The following is a 20,973-nucleotide window of genomic DNA, read 5'->3' as shown; positions in this document are numbered from 1 at the left end:
CCCCAGGACAAGTTTCCTACCTTACCCCTGGTATAGAGGTAAAGACTACAGACTACAGCAGCCCTTCAGTAGTAGCCCTTTGTAGCATTTCTCTTTACCACCTGCCAACGCATTGTGTTGGTCAGCTGGGGAAAAAGGACAGAAGGCTGGAGCACGGAGAGGGAGGAGTGGAGAGAGGGATCATGAGGAGGAGAAGGAAGATACTAGACTCACTCTCTCTGAGGTAGTGCAGGTGGGAGAGCAGGATGTCTGCGTTGTAGCTGAGCGTGAGCCTCTGGAAGTCCTCCTTGCTCATCTTGCACAGGTCCTTGCCGTCCATGTTGTGGAAGAGAGCCACGTCCACGTCCAGCAGGCCATACTCTTTAACTGCCCACTCCAGCCACTGGCGCACATGCTCCGTGGACCAGAGTGTGGGATCTGCAAGGCCATGGACACAACATAGGAAGGGGGATGTGTTAACACTATAGAAGGGGTAAGATGCAGCGAGTCGCAATATTTAACTGGAGCAACTTATCCCACCACAGAGGAAAGAGAATGGAAACTCTCATAGTAAACTCTCACGTTTATACTTACTTATTTTCTTACAGTTCATACTTACTCTCATTCTTTATATGATAATAGTTGAGAATACATTTGCAATGAAACTGGTTTTAACAACCAACATTTTATAAATAAATGTTAATTTGTGCAAATACAGTCCAATTACATGAGTACTGTATTTAGAATGATGACATTCTCTTTTCCAGAGATAAGATCACTGTTACCAAACACACACACACCTAACAAACTTAACAGGATCCAAAAAACAGCTGACAGGTACAGAAACAAACCACACTGTCGTCTGGTCCTCCGTTCCAGCGATATTTAACAGTACCTGTAACTCTGTATCTGTGTCCCAAATGGCACCCTATTCCCTACATAGTGCACTACTTATGAGCAGAGCCTTATGTGCTCTGATCAAAAGTAGTGCATCATATATGGGACAGGGTGCTATTTAGAACACAGATGTAACCCTAGCTCTCTGAGAACGAGACTACGAGCCTCTAAATATTTTTTTGGGGGGGGCTGGAAGCCAGAGTACTTACACAGGCTCAGAGAGCAAGGGGCAACGGTAACTCATCCCGCGCAACAGAGACACGAGGCAATGATCAGTTGGGCGAAGGGGAGGCTGGCCAGCACTCACTCTCCTCAGCCCTCAGGTCTGTCTCAGTGCAATATTGGAGGACTTAACCATCCAAACAATATAGTGGATGTGGCATTAAGCAGTGAATGTACTGTAATGCAGATGGAATTCAGATGGGACAGAAACTATAGAGGGGTGGACTCAAGTACTACATATTATAAACCGGTTGGTTAGAGCCCTGAATGCTGATTGGCTGACATCCGTGGTATATCAGACCGTATACCACGGGTATGACAAAATATTTATTTTTACTGCTCTAATTACGTTGATAACCAGTTTATAATAGCAATAAGGCACCTCAGAGGATTGTGGTATATGGCCAATATACCACGGCTAAGGGCTGTGTCCAGGCACTCCGCGATGCATTGTGCCTAAGAACAGCTGTGGTATATTGGTCATCCAGTATACCACACCCCCTGTGCCTTATTGCTTAATTATATCATAGGCAATACACTTTTACATAACGTTTCTATATTCTCTCCAACAATATATTATTCTATATGGCAGAGATGTCGGGTGGGGCTCTAGGGCCTCTTAAAATGCACTAAGGGGTGCATTGTGCATCATATAGGAACAGATCTGTATGTATTTGAATTTGAAATGCCCTCCCCAAGTCCCTATACCAAAATATCAGGAATGTGTTTCCTATACGTAGAGCAGAGAAGCCAGTTTAATATTGACCTCCCATTACATTCCGTGGAGCAGTGTGTGGCTATTGTCCTCTAAATTAACAGCAAAAACAGGATGTTCTTAACATGTCGCGTCATTGTCCTTGTCAGCTTCAGTTGGAGAGGAAGTTGCACTATGCCAGAAAAACTGTGTTGCACAACCTCCAGATAGAGAGAACAGTGCCCCGGGCAGTCAATGGACAGGTTTGTCTTTGGGAAAATTACACTAAACTACGTTTCTCTATGGTTATTTCCCATTGGATACATTACTGTGGGGCGGCATGAAGCCTAGTGGTTAGAGCGTTGGGCCAGTAACCGAAAGGATTCTGGATCAAATACCAAAGCTGACAAGGAAAAAATCTGTTGTTCTGCCACTGAACAAGGCAGTTAACCCACTGTTCCCCGGTTCGCCGTCATTGTAAATAAGAATTTGTTCTTAACTGACTTGCCTAGTTAAATAAAGGTTACACTGTGACAAAGGCTAACATAGTATCTAGTGTGACCTTTGGTTTGAGCTTCATGTACACTATGGGTCAAATGTTTAAGAATATAGGTTTTTCTTTATTTTTTACTATTTTCTATTTTCATCAAAACTATGAAATAACACATATGGAATCATGTAGTGAACAGAAAAGTGTTAAACAAATCAAAATATATTTTAGATTTGAGATTCTTCAAATAGCCACCCTTTGCCTTGATGACAGCCTTGCACACTCTTGCATTCTCTCAAACAGCTTCACGAGGTAGTCACCTGGAATGCATTTCAATTAACAGGTGTGCCCTCTTAAAAGTTCATTGGTGGAATTGATTTACTTCTTAATGCGTTTGAGCCAATCAGTAGTGGTGTGACAAGGTAGGGGGGTATACTGAAGATAGCCCTATTTGGTAAAAGACCAAGTCCATATTATGGCAAGAACAGCTAAAATAAGCAAAGATAAAAGACAGTCCATCATTATTTTAAGACATGAAGGTCAGTCAAACGGAGGATTTCAAGAACTTTGAACGTTTCTACAAGTGCAGTCGCAAAAACCATCAAGCGCTATGATGAAACTGGCTCTAATGAGGACCGCCACAAGAATGGAAGACAGAGTTACCTCTGCTGCAGAGGATACGTTCATTAGAGTTACCAGCTTCAGAAATTGCAGCCCAAATAAATCCTTCACAGAGTTCAAGTAACAGACACATCTCAACAACAACTGTTCAGAGGAGACTGTGTGAATCAGGCCTTCATGGTCGAATTGCTGCAAAGAAACAACTACTTAAGGATACCAATAATAAGAAGAGACTTGCTTGGGCCAAGTAACACAAGCAATGGACATTAGACAGGTGGAAATGTGTCCTTTGGTCTGGAGTTCAAATCGGACATTTTTGGTTCCAACCGCTGTGTCTTTGTGAGACGCGGAGTAGGTGAACGGATGATCTCTGCATGTGTATTTCCCACCGTAAAGCATTGAGGAGGAAGTGTTATGGTGTGAGGGTGCTTTGCTGGTGACACTGATGTTATTTATAATTCAAGGCACACAACCAGCATGGCTACCACAGCATTCTGCAGCGATACGCCATCCCATCTGGTTTGGGCTTAGTGGGACTATCATTTGTTTTTCAACAGGACAACGACCCAACACACCTCCAGGCTGTGTAAGGGATATTTTACCAAGAAGGAGAGCGATGGAGTGCTGCATCAGATGACCTGACCTCCACAAGGCTCAGCATATCCACAACGCTCAGCATATGTGGGAACTACTTCAAGACTGTTAGAAAGCATTCCAGGTGAAGTTGGTTAATAGAATGCCAAGAGTGTGCAAAGCTGTCATCAAGGAAAAGGGTGGCTATTTGAAGAATCTCAAATATAAAATATATTTTGATTTGTTTAACACTTTTTTGGTTACTACATGATTCCATATGTGTTATTTCATAGTTTTGATGTCTTCACTATTATTCTACAATGTAGAAAATAGTAAAAATAAAGAAAAACCCTTGAATGAGTAGATGTTCTAAAACTTTTTTGTGTAGTTCACAAAAAGTGTATTCATTAAAACCCCTATGCACGGCCTCTTGGGATGCGCAGTGGTTAAGGGCGCTATACTTCAGCTGCGCCACCAGAGACTCTGGGTTCGCGCCCAGGCTATGTCGTAATTGGCCCTGACCGGGAAGTCCGTGGGGCGATGCACAATTGGCCTAGCGTCGTCCGGGTTAGGGAGGGTTTGGCCAGTAGGGAAATCCTTGTTCTTGCATGACTTTCAACCTTCATCTCTCCCGAGCCCGTACGGGAGTTGTAGCGATGAGACAAGATAGTAGCTACTAAACAATTGGATACCATGAAATTGGGGAGAAAAAAGGGTCAAATTCGCACAATTTTTTATTTTTTTAAACCTATGCACATATGCCAGGATTTTATTTATTTTTGATACATCAAGAAGTGACTATCTAATGCAGATCTATGACTTTATATCAAAGAAAAAGGTGTAAATTCTGAAATATTTACGAAGTTAGCACCTAATTTCAAAGGTGCTTTATTTTGGCTATTCTGATACCTCTTTTTACCCAAAAAACACAGCACAGCCTCATGGATGTTCCAGTCAGGATTCAGTGCTGTATTCTAGGTGTGTGTCTTTGAAAGGGGAACTGATAAGAATACTTTTCTCCCATTTGGCAGGGACTCACATCCCCCCTCCACCCTGCTCCTTACTCCACCCAGTTGGACCGACACCATAGGAAACCGTCTAGACAAGGAAAAGCACACTCTGCCCGCAAAACGCTGGGGCTTCTGTGCTGCAGTTAACAGGAAGTCTCTCCTTGTGACAGATGAATGTATGTGAGAGACATGAGGTCCCCTAATCGAAAGCAGTGAGCGACTCACATGACCGATTGGGACTGGTATTGAAGGCTCCTTTAACCGCAGAGGGCAACGCCCTGCTTCTCATTCTAAAGCAGGTCCTCTTTAGCTATGTTTACATGTGTACATAGGACACATGAGCTCGTGAGCTAGTTCACATCAGACGAGATATCCATTTTTATTATCATCTCAACTGAAGACAGGTGAGTCGACCCAAGGTAAATGAGAAGATCTAACTAAGAGCTCCAGCTGTCTAAAGAAAAGTGTTCTGGTGTTCAAATCACTATGGTGTCATTTGATGTGTTAAGGTGCTCTGTTACCTGCGGGAACAATGACGCGGCGCTCATTGGTGGTCATGTTGGGGGGAGCGATGTGCTTGTCCTCCAGGTAACTGCTGTAAGTGACAGGGGTGCTGCCCTCTCCTCCACTGGACAGCTTCCCGTTCTTCACCACGCTGCATTCGTCCGGAGAGTTTCTGTCAGGACAAAACACAGAGGGGAGGAGTTGGGTCAGTAGTCACAGGAAGGCGCAGTCATCAACATATGGGTGGAGTCAATCCCAGAGGGGCGGAGTCAACCACACCTGCAATGCTCATCAAGACTATTGGTTTACCTAACTGGTAACACTACACTGGAACATCTGTTAAAAGACTGTTTATAAACCATTAGTCATTTGTTTGTAAACCGTTAGTAAAATGTTGGTTGGTGATTATCTATCTGAATCTATGTATTATCCCATGCATTCAGGTTGACCCAAAAATCTCCCCATAACATTGCTAGTGTGTGCCTTGATGCTCAAACAGAGGAGAACGTATAATTGTGATGTCAACTCTCCTCCCACCACAGATTGCGAAACAAAGTATTCTCAGATTTTTCGTATCTATCATTCCAATCCATTATTCTTTCAAATATCCCAGCTATGGCTGCAACCTGTGCCCCACAGCTCTCCTGAAGCCACATTAAAAGACAAATAAAATAAAGTGGAGGGAGAGAGGCGTGCCAGGGGCCCTGGGCCCCATAAGTGACCCCATTCCAAATGACTCTTCTGCCATTATCATAGCTTCTGATTCCCCTGGGGTGCGGCCACCAGATGGGATGGATTACCCATGGAATGTCATATAAATTCATATCAACCTGTTGTGGCCAAGATATGAACCATTTTGGAACCATTTCTTGGAATCTAAGTCATGTGTCAACCAACTGTTGGCCTCTCCTGACCCAGCCTTGATGGAGAATATGTCCTTGCCACGGGTACAGCCCCCAGATGCATGTGATTTGGGAATAGCTGTTTCAAAGTAAAAACACATACAAGTGATTTATTCTCAGATCTGCTGGAGGAAGGATTTTTTAATCCAGTCGTATTTCAATAATCTTAGTCCCAAAGATTATAGTAACTATTTTATGCCACTTTCATAAAGAGACATGTTATACTTATTCTGTGAATTAATTGCCTATACTGCTGTTAGTCTCAGACTGTCCATTGACAAAATGTTGATGGCCATGTATTTTTCCTACAGGATTATTCTTATAACCGGAATGATCCAGTTTCCAGATTGTAATGTTAACATGAGACTTTGAACTGAAATTACCACATTGCTGCAAAGTGGACCACCTTAAATACCTTGTTTTTCACTTGGCAGAAATTCTGCCTCCCAAAGGCGGTCTCACTTGTGTCCATAAATGTTAGCAACTTGACTGCAGAAACTAGAGACCCCATTCAATGGGGTTCAGAAGGTCAACATAAAAAATCAGGTGAAAGCTTCACTACAAATATTTCCCGTGGAAGACAATAGCCGCTTTCAGCCAAACAGCATAACCTGAGTGATTACCTTCCTCTTCCCAGAAGATGGAACTCTCATCATTAGGGAATCCATCATTAAGCCATAAAGATATGGTATCTGGATCTACGAGTTGAGCAAGGGGTGAGAGATGTCCAAGGTGTGACTTGTACTGAAAAGTCCCTCGGAATTTGTCTGATTGAAAAACATTCTGCCAGTTTGAGTTTGACAAAAAAATGGAAAAGAACGTCTGATACTAAGCCAAAATAAAACATTAAATATGAACAGGAAATTGGGGGGAATCAATTTGTCTTATTTACTATCGCAACCCTGTTTTAAGGATCAAAACAAGCCTAGACTAATTAGTTTTATAGAACATTTGCTCATGCACAAATCATACTTTACATGCATTCCCAAAATGTAATGCACAACGCCCATACTTCTACAGTTTTTATCATATTTCATTTCAATCAATACAGAGAGAGCGAGAGAGAGAGAGAAAATAAGAATAGAATTCATCTTTGCTAATTCAAAATGCATGCTTTTTCCTTGCGTCCCAGTTTCAGAAGAAAAACCAAGTATCTTTTGCAACTGGAGAGGGAGACAACGAGATTTCCTTTATGTAAACAATTGAAGCATGATTGAGGTTACCAGTTTGGGCAGAAGATCATACTACTGCACCCTTCCAAAATGTTATTGTGAAAGTATTTGATGTTCATTTGACTATGGAGAGCAGCCATGTCACCACATGTGCTGTTCAAAAAATATCACAAGAACTGGGGATGTTATCTATTATTGTGAAATGAATTGAGATTGTATTCAAAGGGCGGCGACTGTGGTAAATTTGAGCTAATTAGCCAAAACAAATGAACTATGTTGGGTTAGAATGTCTGATTGAAGATGAACGCAATGGGATCGATGGAAAACTAGTATATCTGTGTGTCTACTGTGGAAGTCTCCTTGTCTGTGTGTAGACATATGCATTTGTATGTGATGCAGCGAAGTGCGCTGCAGTTCAGCCCTGATTAGTGTGTGTGTGTGTGTGTGTGTGTGTGTGTGTGTGTGTGTGTGTGTGTGTGTGTGTGTGTGTGTGTGTGTGTGTGTGTGTGTGTGTGTGTGTGTGTGTGTGTGTGTGTGTGTGTGTGTGTGTGTGTGTGTGTGTGTGTGTGTGTGTGTGTGTGTGTGTGTGTGTGTGTGTGTGTGTGTGTGTGTGTGTGTTACTCTATTGTCTCCCACCCAGTATGAGTCACCATCAGATGCTTACGGAGGCCAAGCAACTATAAACTGCTCTCCACTGGGCCCAGACACATGCTAAAACACATTCAACCCTCTATCACTGTAGAGAGAAAGAAAGAGACAGATACAGAGAGGCAAAGACTGGAGACAGATATCAAGATAAGAATGAGCGAGAGAGAGAGACATAGCGAGGTAGACAGAAAGAACAAACAATCCAAGGGAATCCTAGCGTAGAGGAGTGCAGGCGTCTCGTCGACCTTGTCTTGAAGCTAACTTGTTCATTGTTCTCCAGGTTTGGGTCAGCTAATTAATCTGCCAAGAGGTTGGGCTCCCGGGCCCACTTCACTTCCCATAAACCCTGCTGCTGCTCACTAAGGGTACTGGGTGGGGGGTGATGAAGGGGGGCATGGGAGGGGAGGTCCACAAACCCATTAAATCCAGATAATGAGGGTAGCCTCAGGACCCCTGCTAGCCCCCATGTCAACATTCCCCGTAATAATTTCCATCGCTGAGGCTATCTGTCACCCAGCTGTACCCTTACGCTACCTCCCTTTTCTAAAGCTTCAGCCATAAAACCCCCATTGCCATGCCATGTAACACAATCTTTAAGATTATCAACTCTGGAAACTAGGACCAAACTCCTGGGATGTCGGAGTGCTTTGGAACACTCCGGGTTGAGCTTTGGGTCCCCAGATGCTAGCATACACATGGTGTGCGCACACACAGACACACAAACACACACACACCTGTCTTCCCCCCTCCAAACACACACATACATTTATGTGGCAGTACAGTAGGCCTCCCTCTAGTAGCCTCGTGAATGGAGGGGAGGATGGTGGTGTGTGCAGGAGCAGCAGTGCTGTCTGTGTTGATCTCCGCTGTAAATCTTCCTCTGCTCCCTGACTCGTCACTAATTGGAACAATCTTTCCCATGTCTCACCGCCAGATAAATAAGGCCCTCTGCCTGGGTGTCTGTGGAGAGCCCTGCTCCAAAGATGGAGATGGCTGTGTGGTGATTGGAGGGTGGCTAGATGGATGGAGGGGGGGTTCTTGCACGTGTGAGATGTGTTAGAAATATGAATGCAGTGGCGGTCCTTCTATATTTTTTTGTGGTACAGCTGTTTTGAGTTTGGGTTTCCAACAGCAGCAACTCTGTCTTGGATTGGGTCTCAGGCAGCTTTGCCAGTTTTTTTTCACCCACTGAAAACCTCAGTCAAGTTCCTCGTCTGTTTGGCAAGTAGCTTGGCTGCTGGCTGTTACTGTGTAAGCCAGGCGAGACTCTTTACTATGATGGGCGTAAACAGCAGACGTCCCTTTAACTGACTCTATACCACCGCATTTAATTTTCGGGCCCCGTAATTCAAAATATTTACATTACGACGTTCGATTTCAGGCCGCATCGACCCACTTGTTTAAAGTACATTAATAGAAATGCAGACAATAGACAGGAAATCAGGGCCAAAGGCCTGGCTGCAGCCCAGTGCACAGTGGACCCCAGGGTGTAAAGCACTGTGTCAATTCGCCCCTTCTAATGCTAGCACTCTCCAGAGTTCACACGATATGGGCCAGACATATGTAAAAGTGAAGCTAAAAGTGGACTGCTGTACCTGTTGCCGTTGACCTGTCCACTGTTGCACTCCATCTTGATGGTGACGCGGGCGGGCGGCTGGGACAGCCAGTCCTGCTGGTGCACCCTGGGGCTCATCTTGGCCGTCTGGCCGTACTCGCTGGCCGCCGCCGCCGCCATCTCAGCCTTGGCGTGGTGGGGCGTTCCGTAGGTGCACTCGAACAGCGACTGGTCCTCACTCACCACCGACAACGCTTCCTGTACGCAGAAAGAAAGAGCAAAGACATATCCCTCTTAGATTTCTATTACAATCAAAGCTCCATTCACTTGGTTTACAATCAACTGGTTCAGATTCATTAAGTGTGGATTTTGGCATGAACCGAGTATGATTGATTTGTGATCCTAGGGGCTCTGCTCAAATTGCAGGTAATTTGGGACCGGTCTGTGATTTAAACCCTAAGCTCTATGCACATATGTGGTGGATATAACATTAGATTGCAGTCTGATGAATACCTCCTTGTGAGCTCATTGTTTTGTGGGTAAAATGGCAGACAGAATGACCCCTGGAAAACTCACCTGAAAACCAGGCCCCCTCATTATAGAGGGATTACCATGGCCAGCAAAAGTGCTCCAGTTTCATTCACTTCTACCTGGGTTGAATTAGAGCACAGAAGTATACGCTATGATTAAACCTGCTGGGTGTCTACCAGGCTCTATATGATCGACAACATGGGCAAAGAGTACCAATATTAACCAACCTGACCCTCTAAACTACCACATGCTAACCCTCTTGATCATGAACGTTTCACATGCATTTTGTCCAACTTTTTGTCTTCCTCACAGGACAATTTCTACATCCTGGCATCACAGGTCTGAGGTAAGTTCACCCGGTGCCATCTAGATGGGATAGACCTCCTAAAGAGTCTGGGTTACTTCCTGTAATTTTTGGGGATGTTTTCCCATTTCTTTCCTTAGTTTTCCCCTCTATTTATACAGGTTATTCATATTGAAATTAAATATATTTTACATCAGAAATCTGTTAGGTTCCCCTGCTAGCCACTGTCGCCCAAAGCCTGCTTTAGGGGCTTTACACTTTTGATTTCTAATTAAATACTCTGTGCCAATGGCATAAAAAAGTTCAAAATCAACAAACATTTTATTAAGTGTTTTATACTTTCTCAACTGTTCAGTTATTCCCTATCCCAAGACCCCCAATATAGCTGTAGAAAGACCTGATAGTTTTTTTTTTAATTTCCAGGTATTCTTTAGGTTATTGGGTTAGGTCAAGGCATTCTACGCATATTCAGCCATTCTTGGGGGAAATGTAAATTGAGACTCTACTTCAACTTTCATTCCAACATCCATTTGTTGTGATGTCAGGAGACCACAGTGCAGACCACACTCATGATTATCTCATCACTGGGTATACTCCCTCTAACCACAAGGCCTCAGTCAGGTCCCCATGTGTCCTTCATCCAAGAAAGATGGAATCATATGCAATACAAAACGCTTTTCGGATTTGTACATTTAAAGATTACATGCATGTTCTAGCCAAGGAGTTAATTAAATCTTGATGAATCTAGTGTTTATCCTTCATTTATGTCAAAGCCATTCCTGTCTCCTCCCATCAACCTCAAATGAATGGGATCCAACAGTAAACATCCATTCAACACCAATGACTAACACAAACACATATTTTCCCACAAATGCCATGACATGGCAACCTGTCTCTAATTTTCCCAGTATTGTTCATAAAATCTCTTAGCCAAATCCTGTATTGCTACATATACCTCAGAGGGCTTCCATCTGAGTCAAACACCAACCCTTCTCTTCTCTTTTTCCTCTGAGCTCGTCAGCCCTCCTCAACCTGCCCTCCTCTCTCTCTCTCGTGGAAGGAGTGCCCCTCCAACATCTCGGTGTAAGTGACCCACCCTGATCTCAAATCACTTAGGAGGAAAAGGAAGCTGTGTCGGAAAGCAGATTAATCTAGTGGGGACTGGTCCTCCCTGATATGTCAGCTGCAAACCACATTACAGAGCAGGCTCGGCTCATTGACAGTCATCTGAGAGGGGGGGGTCCAGGGGTTAGAGATAGAGGAGAGCAGAGCATAATATACACGAGGTGACCCCAGCCAGCATGAATAAGGGGCACACACACAGCTTTTGTTCACCCAATGCAAACAAAACAAAACCACATCCATTCACAGCTAATGTTCAGCCACACAGCTCCATACTTCCTGAGCTTTGATCCTATGGAAAAGACCATAAAGCCAGGAACTGACCAAAAAACAACCAAAAGATAGGCCACAAAGAGATCCGTCATCAATCACAGCTGGGATTTCTGATAGATGTGTAGCCATCGAGTGCCATTTTAATGCAGTCTGTTTACATTGTGTCTGGGAACAATTTACAGATTTAGGACTTTAATGTGATCACCCTGTTGCAGGAGAACTTGCCTGAAATGTAGAAAATGCTAAACTTGTACTGTATTTGAGGTTTAAAAAGGCTTCAGAAGTTTGTAATTTCCACTATGAAAATTCAGAGTTGATTTACCCTAATAAAAAATGTATCAACCCCTACAAAAATGTCCACTAATTATAATCCACATAATAATTCACATTTTTGTTGCTGTAGGACTAGTATTTTCCTGTAGTAGCAAACTGGATCAATTTAAGATCCTACAACTGTAAACACTGGAAACCAGTTATAAAATATTTGGCCATCCTGAACATCCTGAACATAGAGAAGATTCAGATATTCCATAAACACCACGACAAAATGAAGCAAACATAATTTGCCTTTAGATTTAAACTAAACTAGCTTAGATCACAACAACACAAGAGTCTGGCCAGGTCTCCATCTTGCCCCAACTCAGTACAGTACATTCCTCTAAGGTCCATTATTCCTCTTCTATGGAAAGTGAGAGATAATTTCACAACCTTAGTGTCATGGTCAAAGAAAATGAACACAGAATTAGGCAGGGAAGAATGAGGCTGTGCTGAGCCCAGTTTTCCTACCGAACAGTGTCCACCATAGAATAAGTCATATAATGTACACATTCAGGGAGGTCCTCTATGGGAGCGTGTAGTGGAGTTCCAGGGGCTGCAGCATGGCCGTCTGGGTAGGGAAATGAACTGCTGACCAGAGGGCAGCTGGTTCAAATCAGAACTTGAGCCCCTCTGAGGCAGTATAGTAAATTACCCTCCATAAATATTGTGCTTTATAAGTGGAAATTGGTATAGTACACTTAATTTCACCTCATATAATGTTGTGTATATCACATTTAACAACAGTCAAAATCATGTTAGCCTGAGCTGGTTTACAGTACTTTATGGTGGACATTTTGTCCTAAAACAATTCTTCCTAAACATGCTCCAGTGTCTCCAGGGTCATTCTGACCTTATAAAGTGACATAGAGAGCCATATTCACAGTGTATGAGTAGCTCTAGTCCTGTACTCCCTCTCAATGGAGCCATTGGACCCATTCATGGAGAATGTCCCAGGCAGCCTTCCCAATGAGACATGGTGTGGTGTGGCTGAAGACAGGAAGCTCCCCTTCTCCCAGCATTTCCTGTGTTTAAAGTTCCTTTTAGGGGGAGGGATATCGGGAGGTGGGGAGCGCATAACAGGAAGTGCTCATCGTTGGCATTTTGATTGTGGCTGAGATTTGGAACACTAATGGAGTTGATGGCCGGATGAAGAGAGGGAGAACTAAAAAGAGGGAGTGGGAGGGAGGGAGGGAGTTCGCCCAACAATTTCGACACAGCAGGCCATTGGGCAGTTCACCGCAGGTTGACGTTTATTTTAGTCTTGTCCTGGAGGCAGAACTGAGCAATTTCCCCCTAGATAGGCCAGCTGCAACATTGGCAATTGTAATAATTCGCTTTTTGGTCTAAAGGGTTAGGGTTAAGGTTAGGTTTGAAATCAGATGTCATGGCTTTGTGGCTATGAGAGCTAGTGACCACTTTGCAGGGCTGCCTCCAGAACAAGATGCAGTAACATCAGTAGTGCAGGTTATGGCCTTCAATCGGGGGCAGCCATTCTGGATGTTGTTTTAGCAGCTCCCTCCCTGATTTCACCAATTAAGACCACCTTAATTTTCATTTGGTCAGACAGGCAATATTGGGGTGTCCTAATATGAATTGACAGAGATTTTTCAAACAGGAAGAACACCTGTGTTACATTTCAACGAAAGCCGTTTTGTTAGCATTGAAAAGCAGTCTGATTTGTACATGACTGCTGGAAAACATGTTTTGTTTCGCAATAGGATACCACAGAGAGAATGTTTTTGCCTAGTAGAGATCCTATGATGAATAACTTCCAGGGGCCTTGATTTGGCAGTAACATGTATTATGGAGAAAGAGACGGAGCTTATGTGTGAAACTATAGTACAGGATGAAACGTGGAACGGCAAAAGCCTGGAGAGTTTCAATTTGAAAAATTATGGGTATTTTTATTTCCATAGGTCAGTGACAAAGGTTGGCCAGAGCCTCAGACCTCACAAAGACACAGAGGTTGGTTGGCCACAACTTCCTGGATCCCCCTCTGGTATGTGTATAACACACACATATACACACTATCTGCATGGTTTGCCTCAGTTCTGTCCATAGGCGGGCATGATAAACTGTTTTGTTTGTGTCCTGATATCCTGATGTGGTTGACTCACTGAATTGAATGCTACACTCTTCATTGTGTAATTAATTGTACATTGTATTAAGTGTATTTCTATTTTTTTAACACATTTAGGACTAAAGAAGTGGCTATGGACCAGCAAAGTTAACAGGTTGGTCTACCAAGAACATTTATGATTGGTAAGGGATGAGATCTGTTCTCTGATTTTTTTCTCCCTTATGTTCTATGAACATTGCTTTCTAGGTGTGTACTAGATCACTGACCCCAGGTGAACTGTCTAAGATGATAGACTGTCCACTGGTGCCATAACGTGTCTTCAAGCTGAGAATAGTGTGACACTATCAAAACAACATGACGCAGCTTTTCAGTTGGTTGCGTTATGCTCATTTCAGCAAAACTATTCCCCAATCGTCTTGTGCTATTGTGACAGAGAGTATCTATGTCAGTTGTTCAGAATACTCTTATAGTCATCCATAATAATCTCAATCAGGTGCAATGAAGTTCGCCACCACCAAACCTGTTCCACAAAAAGCCAGCCAGTGCATTGAGAAGGTGTTTATAAACAGTAGTCACTCTCCTCTCTGCCTGGGACTTCAACTCAACCACGGTCCCAGTGCCACAATATCACGGGTCACAAAGGAGCAAGCTCCCTCGCCAAACATTTGGGTTCTACTTCCAAACTGTACCTGTTTGCATTGAATACCAGCAAGACAGCTGATTATGTAATTATGGCTTCCCTGCTTTTGTTTTATTGCTCACACTGTGATTTGGCTGTAAACATATTGTGCTGCCACTGGCAGACGCAGAGGGTGGAAATAGTAGACGCCATGTTGAATTAGGTTTGCAGGTGACTGACTCCCAGGCAGGACTCTAAATTAAAACATGTAATGCGTAGCACTGGAGCTCCCAACTTTAAAGTTAGGAGCACAACATAAAATGTAGGAGCACCAGAAAAAATATTTTTGTTATATTGATTGAGATATAGCCTATGAGTTACAGCTACTTATGAAGCATGTTGTGCCCTAGATTATTTGATTATTATAAAAAGCAAAAAATGCTTTTGTCCTCTGTCCATTGTCTAATTGGTGTTGTTACAGTAACTACACAAGGGTAATTACTTGATAGACTAACACTAGGATAGCCATGTCAAAGTATTAACTATTTACTACTACTAGTTACCATTCATTTTGATTATGATGTTAACATAGGCATTAATGCAACGATAACAGTAGCATGATAAAATGTCTTCAGAGAATTTAAACCTCCCATTATTTCAGTTCCTTCAGCACAGGATTGCATTTTTAATTTCAAAGTATAATTTTCGCAGATGGTTCTTTGACAAGACAAATACCTATGACCCCCCCCCCACACAAAAAAAATACCAATACATAAGAATGCAAAAAAAAAACTGTCAATTTCTTTTTCTTATGCTTTTTTGTAAAGGTAAAAATATCAACATCAAAAACATAATAGACGTTAAAATTGGTGCCTCTCCATAATGGATCAAATGTTCAAGAAATGTAAATTCCGGTTTGATTCATTTGTTTGTAAGACAAGCCAGGTCAAATCAATTCAGCGTCCGAAAGAACGAAATCTCAGATTTTGTCATTAACCCAAAGATTTTTGAAACCGTACAACCCATCCGCATAGGAAAAGGAAATTTGCAAGGAAATCTTGTCGCACCTCTATGGCAGAAGGGTGTTACCCTTCGCTTGCTTGGTCAGTGTTTCTTTAAAGTGCCACGAAAACTAAAACAATGCCCAAGCACTACAGAAAATAACCAATAAAAAGCCAAAACTTTGGCGAATAAAGAAAAAAAATGTACTTACCTTAATGGTGCTGGCCATATTTGTTCAGGACCTCTCAGTCCTGGTAAAACACACTGGTATAAATTCTAATATTTTTTTTTCTGGACAGCAAGCTAGTTGAGGTTCCACTAAGCGGTGTTTGGAGCGGATGAGATTGTGCTAACGTTGGGAAGTGAAGTCAGCCAATAGCAGGAAGAGGTTTCTATTGGTTCTGGCCACCGCAACTCGAAGAAACAGGATATTTGGGAGAGAGGAGATAAGAAGGGCTAAAAACAATGTTGTTATTCTTGATGTGTGTTAGTAGTTTTTATTTTTAAGTAAGGAGGGGTAAGGTTGTAGAGGGGAGACTAACTAAAGGCTGATCTAAGAGTAGGTTCTCTACTGAGGCAGGCAGATGTGAAGTGTGTGTGCGTGTGTGTGTGTGTGTCACACACATAAACCGGTGACAGGATGCAAATGTCTGATCATACGATCCATACTTGATACGCTTGCCTGCCATGTGCCTTTATAGATGGCTACAGTGAGTACAGCACCAACCTCTCTTGCACAGAGCACTCAACACTGTTAAGATAATTTCACCACTTTAGAAAAAGGGGCATTTCAACATTACTACACTTAAACCATTTTTAAAATCAGGTTTAAGTATATTCCAGTATAAATGAACCTTTATAAACTCACTTAAATAACAGGTTACATGTATGCGTCAATTTAGTAGGCTACCTGCATAATAAACAGAAAAACTGAATGTCCACACAATGAATGAATATTAATTGAATGGAGAATGAGATGTGAGCAGCCCGGCCCTCCTTTCTTCGGGGGGTCTGGTTGGGTCTGGATGCTAGAGGTGAGAAAGCAGCAAACCTGAGCAGGCCTGATAAGGAGGTGAAGTCAAGGAGAAAGTCAAAGAGAAAGTAAGAGAGGAAATCAGAGCGCAGCCTGACATCCTGCTGCCGACCTCTGTCAAAACACACCCGTGACTGACCACCCCTGGTCCTGTACGTTGATTACACACACACATACAAAACACACACACACAAACAGGCTGGGGCAGACCCACTGCACTGTGACCTCTGACCTGTGACCACTCTCAGGTGTACAGTTGAACCACAGTTCAGACCAGAAAGCCCTCGAGGTAGTACTCCATTCAACTGACCACTGTGAGGCTCAGGGCCATAGCCAGGGTCAAAAATTTGGTGTCCTTATATGTAGCTTAAGCTGTGAGGTTCACAGTGTTTGTAAACCAATCGTGGCGTGGCATCATATCATTTACACAGAGGAATTATTTTCCAAGATGGCGTAGTAGTAGGACGTGTGTGTTTGTCTTTGTCTTATCCCGTGTAAATAGCCAGTCTTTTTCGTATATATCTTCATCTCAATTTCTATCTACGAACTAAATATACTTTCCTGCAACCCGCCTCACCCAATGTGGTACGGATCAGCCTCACCCAGAGCATATCAGACTGCTTCTCTCTACCACATCACCGGATTCCTGCCGCCCTGGATCATTACACCGGATTATCACAGCTAGCTAGTTGCAAACGAGTGGATACTGTTAGCTAACGCCTCTGTCCCGAAGCAAGCACCAGCTAGCATGAATTTATGTATTTTTATTTCACCTTTATTTAACCTGGTAGGCAAGTCGAGAACAAGTTCTCATTTACAATTGCGACCTGGCCAAGATAAGTAAAACAAACAGTCAATAATACAGTATAAAAATAAGTCTATATACAATGTGAGCAAATGACTTAAATGTAAATGTAAATAAGGGAGGTAAAGGCAAAAAAAGGCCATGGTGACGAAGTAAATACAATATAGCAAGTAAAACACTGGAATGGTAGATTTGCAGTGGAAGAATGTGCAAAGTAGAGAGACATAATGGGGTGCAAAGGAGCTAAATAAATAAATACAGTAGGGGGAGAGGTAGTTGTTTGGGCTAAATTATAGATGGGCTATGTACAGCTGCAGTAATCTGTGAGCTGCTCTGACAGCTGGTGCTTAAAGCTAGTGAGGGAGATAAGTGTTTCCAGTTTCAGAGATTTTTGTAGTTCGTTCCAGTCATTGGTAGCAGAGAACTGGAAGAAGAGGCGGCCAAAGGAAGAATTGGTGTTGGGGGTGACCAGAGAGATATACCTGCTGGAGTGGGTGCTGCTATGGTGACCAGCAAGCTGAGATAAGGGGGGACGTGTAGATGACCTGGAGCCAGTGGGTTTGGCGACGAGTATGAAGCGAGGGCCAGCCAACGAGAGCGTACAGGTCACAGTGGTGGGTAGTATATGGGGCTTTGGTGACAAAACAGATGGCAATTTGATTATTGGAGGTTATTTTGTAAATGACATCGCTGAAGTCGAGGATCGGTAGGATGGTCAGTTTTATAAGAGTATGTTTGGCAGCATGAGTGAAGGATGCTTTGTTGCGAAATAGGAAGCCAATTCTAGAAATAACTTTGGATTGGAGATGTTTGATGTGTGTCTGGAAGGAGAGTTTACAGTCTAACCAGACACCTAGGTATTTGTAGTTGTCCACATATTCTAAGTCAGAACCGTCCAGAGTAGTGATGTTGGACGGGCGGGCAGGGGCAGGTAGCGATCGGTTGAAGAGCATGCATTTAGTTTTACTTGTATTTAAGAGCAATTGGAGGCCACAAGAGTTGTATGGTATTGAAGCTTATCTGGAGGGTTGATAAGTGTCCAAAGGGACAGAAGTATACAGAATGGTATCGCATGCGTAGAGGTGGATCAGACTCACCAACAGCAAGAGCGATATCATTGATGTATACAGAGAAGAGAGTCGGTCCAAGAATTGAACCCTGTGGCACCCCCATAGAGACTGCCAGAGGCCCGGACAACAGGCCCTCCGATTTGACACACTGAACTCTCAGAGAAGTAGTTGGTGAACCAGGTACTACGCACGCCTGTGAAGAGGGAACGCAAAACCCTGCTACAACTCAACTCCCCATGAAGTGAAAGAGGTATGGGACTGTAGGTGTGAGTAAAAATGACAAAGGCAGAGAGTGGTACCGTTTACAAGGAATTTATTCTGTCACACGGTAATAGGGGGAAAAGTGGCTGGACGGAACCAAAGCAAAGAAAGTAAATCTCAAAGCCCTTTCTCCTACCTTACCTGCCTACCCACTATTTACCTAATTTAGCACCACCTGTTGCCCTTACCAAAATACAGTCGGTGGTCCGCCCAGGTCTTACCTAGTGTGCCTAGACAGTGAATATACTACGGGTATATGTATATGTCCGCGGGCCTCTTGCCTAAGCACTCCCTAGTTACCTTCCCTTCCCCCTGGGAACAAATGAAACAGAATTTTACAAACAATTTCACAATCAAAAACAGTGCTTTTGTCACCTTAGTAGGACCGGCTACAAAATACTGGCAACAAATTATACCACTGCGCAACAACGAAAACAGGACATACTAATCATCTCCCTCTGAGAATAACCAACACATTATATAACCCACAGCCATCAGCCTCCTCTCTCAGCAATCATCTCTCTATAGCACAATCAAACTCTCTCCTGAGCAACAGAACACTTGCTTATATAGCTTCAGAAGGAATTGATAATTGGAGACAGCTGCATCCTGATGAGGGGGCGGGGTCAGCTCTCCAATCAATGGGGGCCAACCAATCAGCTGCTTGGGGAGAATTCAGGAAGCCTAGGGAACGTAACACCAGGTGAGGCAATCATTTGAGAAACCAAGGCTATCAAGTCTGCTGATGAGGTTGTGGTGATTGACAGAGTCGAAAGCCTTGGCCAGGTCAATGAATATGGCTGCACAGCATTGTTTCTTATCGATGGCGGTTAAGATATCGTTTAGGACCTTGAGCGTGGCTGAGGTGCACAAATGACCAGCTCTGAAAACCAGATTGCATAGCGGAGAAGGTATGGTGGGATTCGAAATGGTCGGTAATCTGTTTGTCGACTTGGCTTTCGAAGACCTTAGAAAGGCAGGGTAGGATAGATATAGGTCTGTAGCATATAGGTCTGTAGCAGTTTGGGTCAAAAGTGACCGCAGCTGCTTTCCAATCTTTGGGAATCTCAGACGACACGAAAGAGAGGTTGAACAGACTAATAGGGGTTGCAACAATTTCGGCAGATCATTTTAGAAAGAAAGGGTCCAGATTGTCTAGCCCAGCGGATTTGTAGGGGTCCAGATTTTGCAGCTCTTTCAGAACATCAGCTGACTGGATTTGGGAGAAGGAGAAATGGGGAAGGCTTGGGCGAGTTGCTGTGGGGGGTGCAGTGCTGTTGACCGGGGTAGGGGTAGCCAGGTGGAAAGCATGGCCAGCCGTAGAAAAATGCTTATTTAAATTCTCAATTATAGTGGATTTATCGGTGGTGACAGTATTTCCTATCCTCAGTGCAGTGGGCAGCTGGGAGGAGGTGTTTTTATCCTCCATGGACTTTACAGTGTCCCAGAACTTTTTTGAGTTTGTGTTGCAGGGAGCAAACTTCTGCTTGAAAAAGCTAGCCTTGGCTTTTCTAAATGCCTGTGTATATTGGTTTCTAGCTTCCCTGAAAAGTTGCATATCACGGGGGCTGTTCGATGCTAATGCAGAACGCCATAGGATGTTTTTGTGTTGGTTAAGGGCAGTCAGGTCTGTAGAGAAAAGGGCTATATCTAATGCTGGTTCTAAATTTCTTGAATGGGGCATACTTATTAAAGATGGTGAGGAAGGCATTTTTTTAAATAACCAGGCATCCTCTACTGACGGGATGAGATCAATATCCTTCCAGGATACCCCGGCCAGGCCTTGAGCTAGCCTCGAGCTAGGTTCATATACCAGCTAATTCTTGGGCTACAATACCTTCTTTGCCAATTGGCCTGGACCCTTTATTGTCGACACGGAACCCCGCAGATCCATCACGACTGGACTGCCGACGTGATCGCCCGATGTTGTCTTAACAGGCTATTCTGTTACGATGTTGCCGAAAAACCGTCTACTATCCCCGGCCCGCTAGCTTTTCTGAACGCTGTGTCTCCTGCTTGCATAGTGTAGCAGTGACTACTGAACGGCACCCTGACTCACCTATTGCTGCTCTTTTGACCCTATGATCACTCGGCTACACAGCTGATGCCCCCTGGACTGTATCAATAACACGGTACCTCATTTTGTTTACCTGTCGGCCCCAGCCTCGAACTCAGGTCCTGTATGTACCTAACTGACCCGCTCTGTCCATTCATCGCCATTTACCCATTGTTGTCTTAGCTCTCCTGATCAACACCTGTGATTGCTTTATGCCTCTCTCTAATGTCAA

General features: G+C 43.5%; 1 protein-coding gene across 7 annotated transcripts in view; it reads right to left on the bottom strand.

Annotated features, from left to right (window-relative positions):
* The window catches only part of LOC124011459 (transcriptional regulator Erg-like), a 73,070-nt gene that overhangs the window by 6,317 nt on the left and 45,780 nt on the right, over positions 1-20,973 (bottom strand). For 5 of the 7 annotated variants that reach the window (XM_046324865.1, XM_046324892.1, XM_046324902.1 and 2 more), the window contains 3 exons: positions 9,308-9,525; positions 5,008-5,162; positions 214-417 (listed from right to left, as the gene is read on the bottom strand). In XM_046324865.1, coding sequence (XP_046180821.1) covers positions 214-417; positions 5,008-5,162; positions 9,308-9,525 — 577 coding nt within the window. Of the gene's footprint in view, positions 1-213; positions 418-5,007; positions 5,163-9,307; positions 9,526-15,727; positions 15,881-20,973 lie in introns of those variants that run through there. The other 2 variants (XM_046324884.1, XM_046324909.1) reach the window with 1 other exon arrangement.

This window comes from Oncorhynchus gorbuscha, linkage group LG02 (assembly GCF_021184085.1).
Source record: "Oncorhynchus gorbuscha isolate QuinsamMale2020 ecotype Even-year linkage group LG02, OgorEven_v1.0, whole genome shotgun sequence".
NCBI lineage: Eukaryota > Metazoa > Chordata > Actinopteri > Salmoniformes > Salmonidae > Oncorhynchus > Oncorhynchus gorbuscha.
The sequence above is the reverse complement of the archived record's forward strand: the minus strand, read 5'-3'. Positions and strand labels throughout refer to the sequence as shown.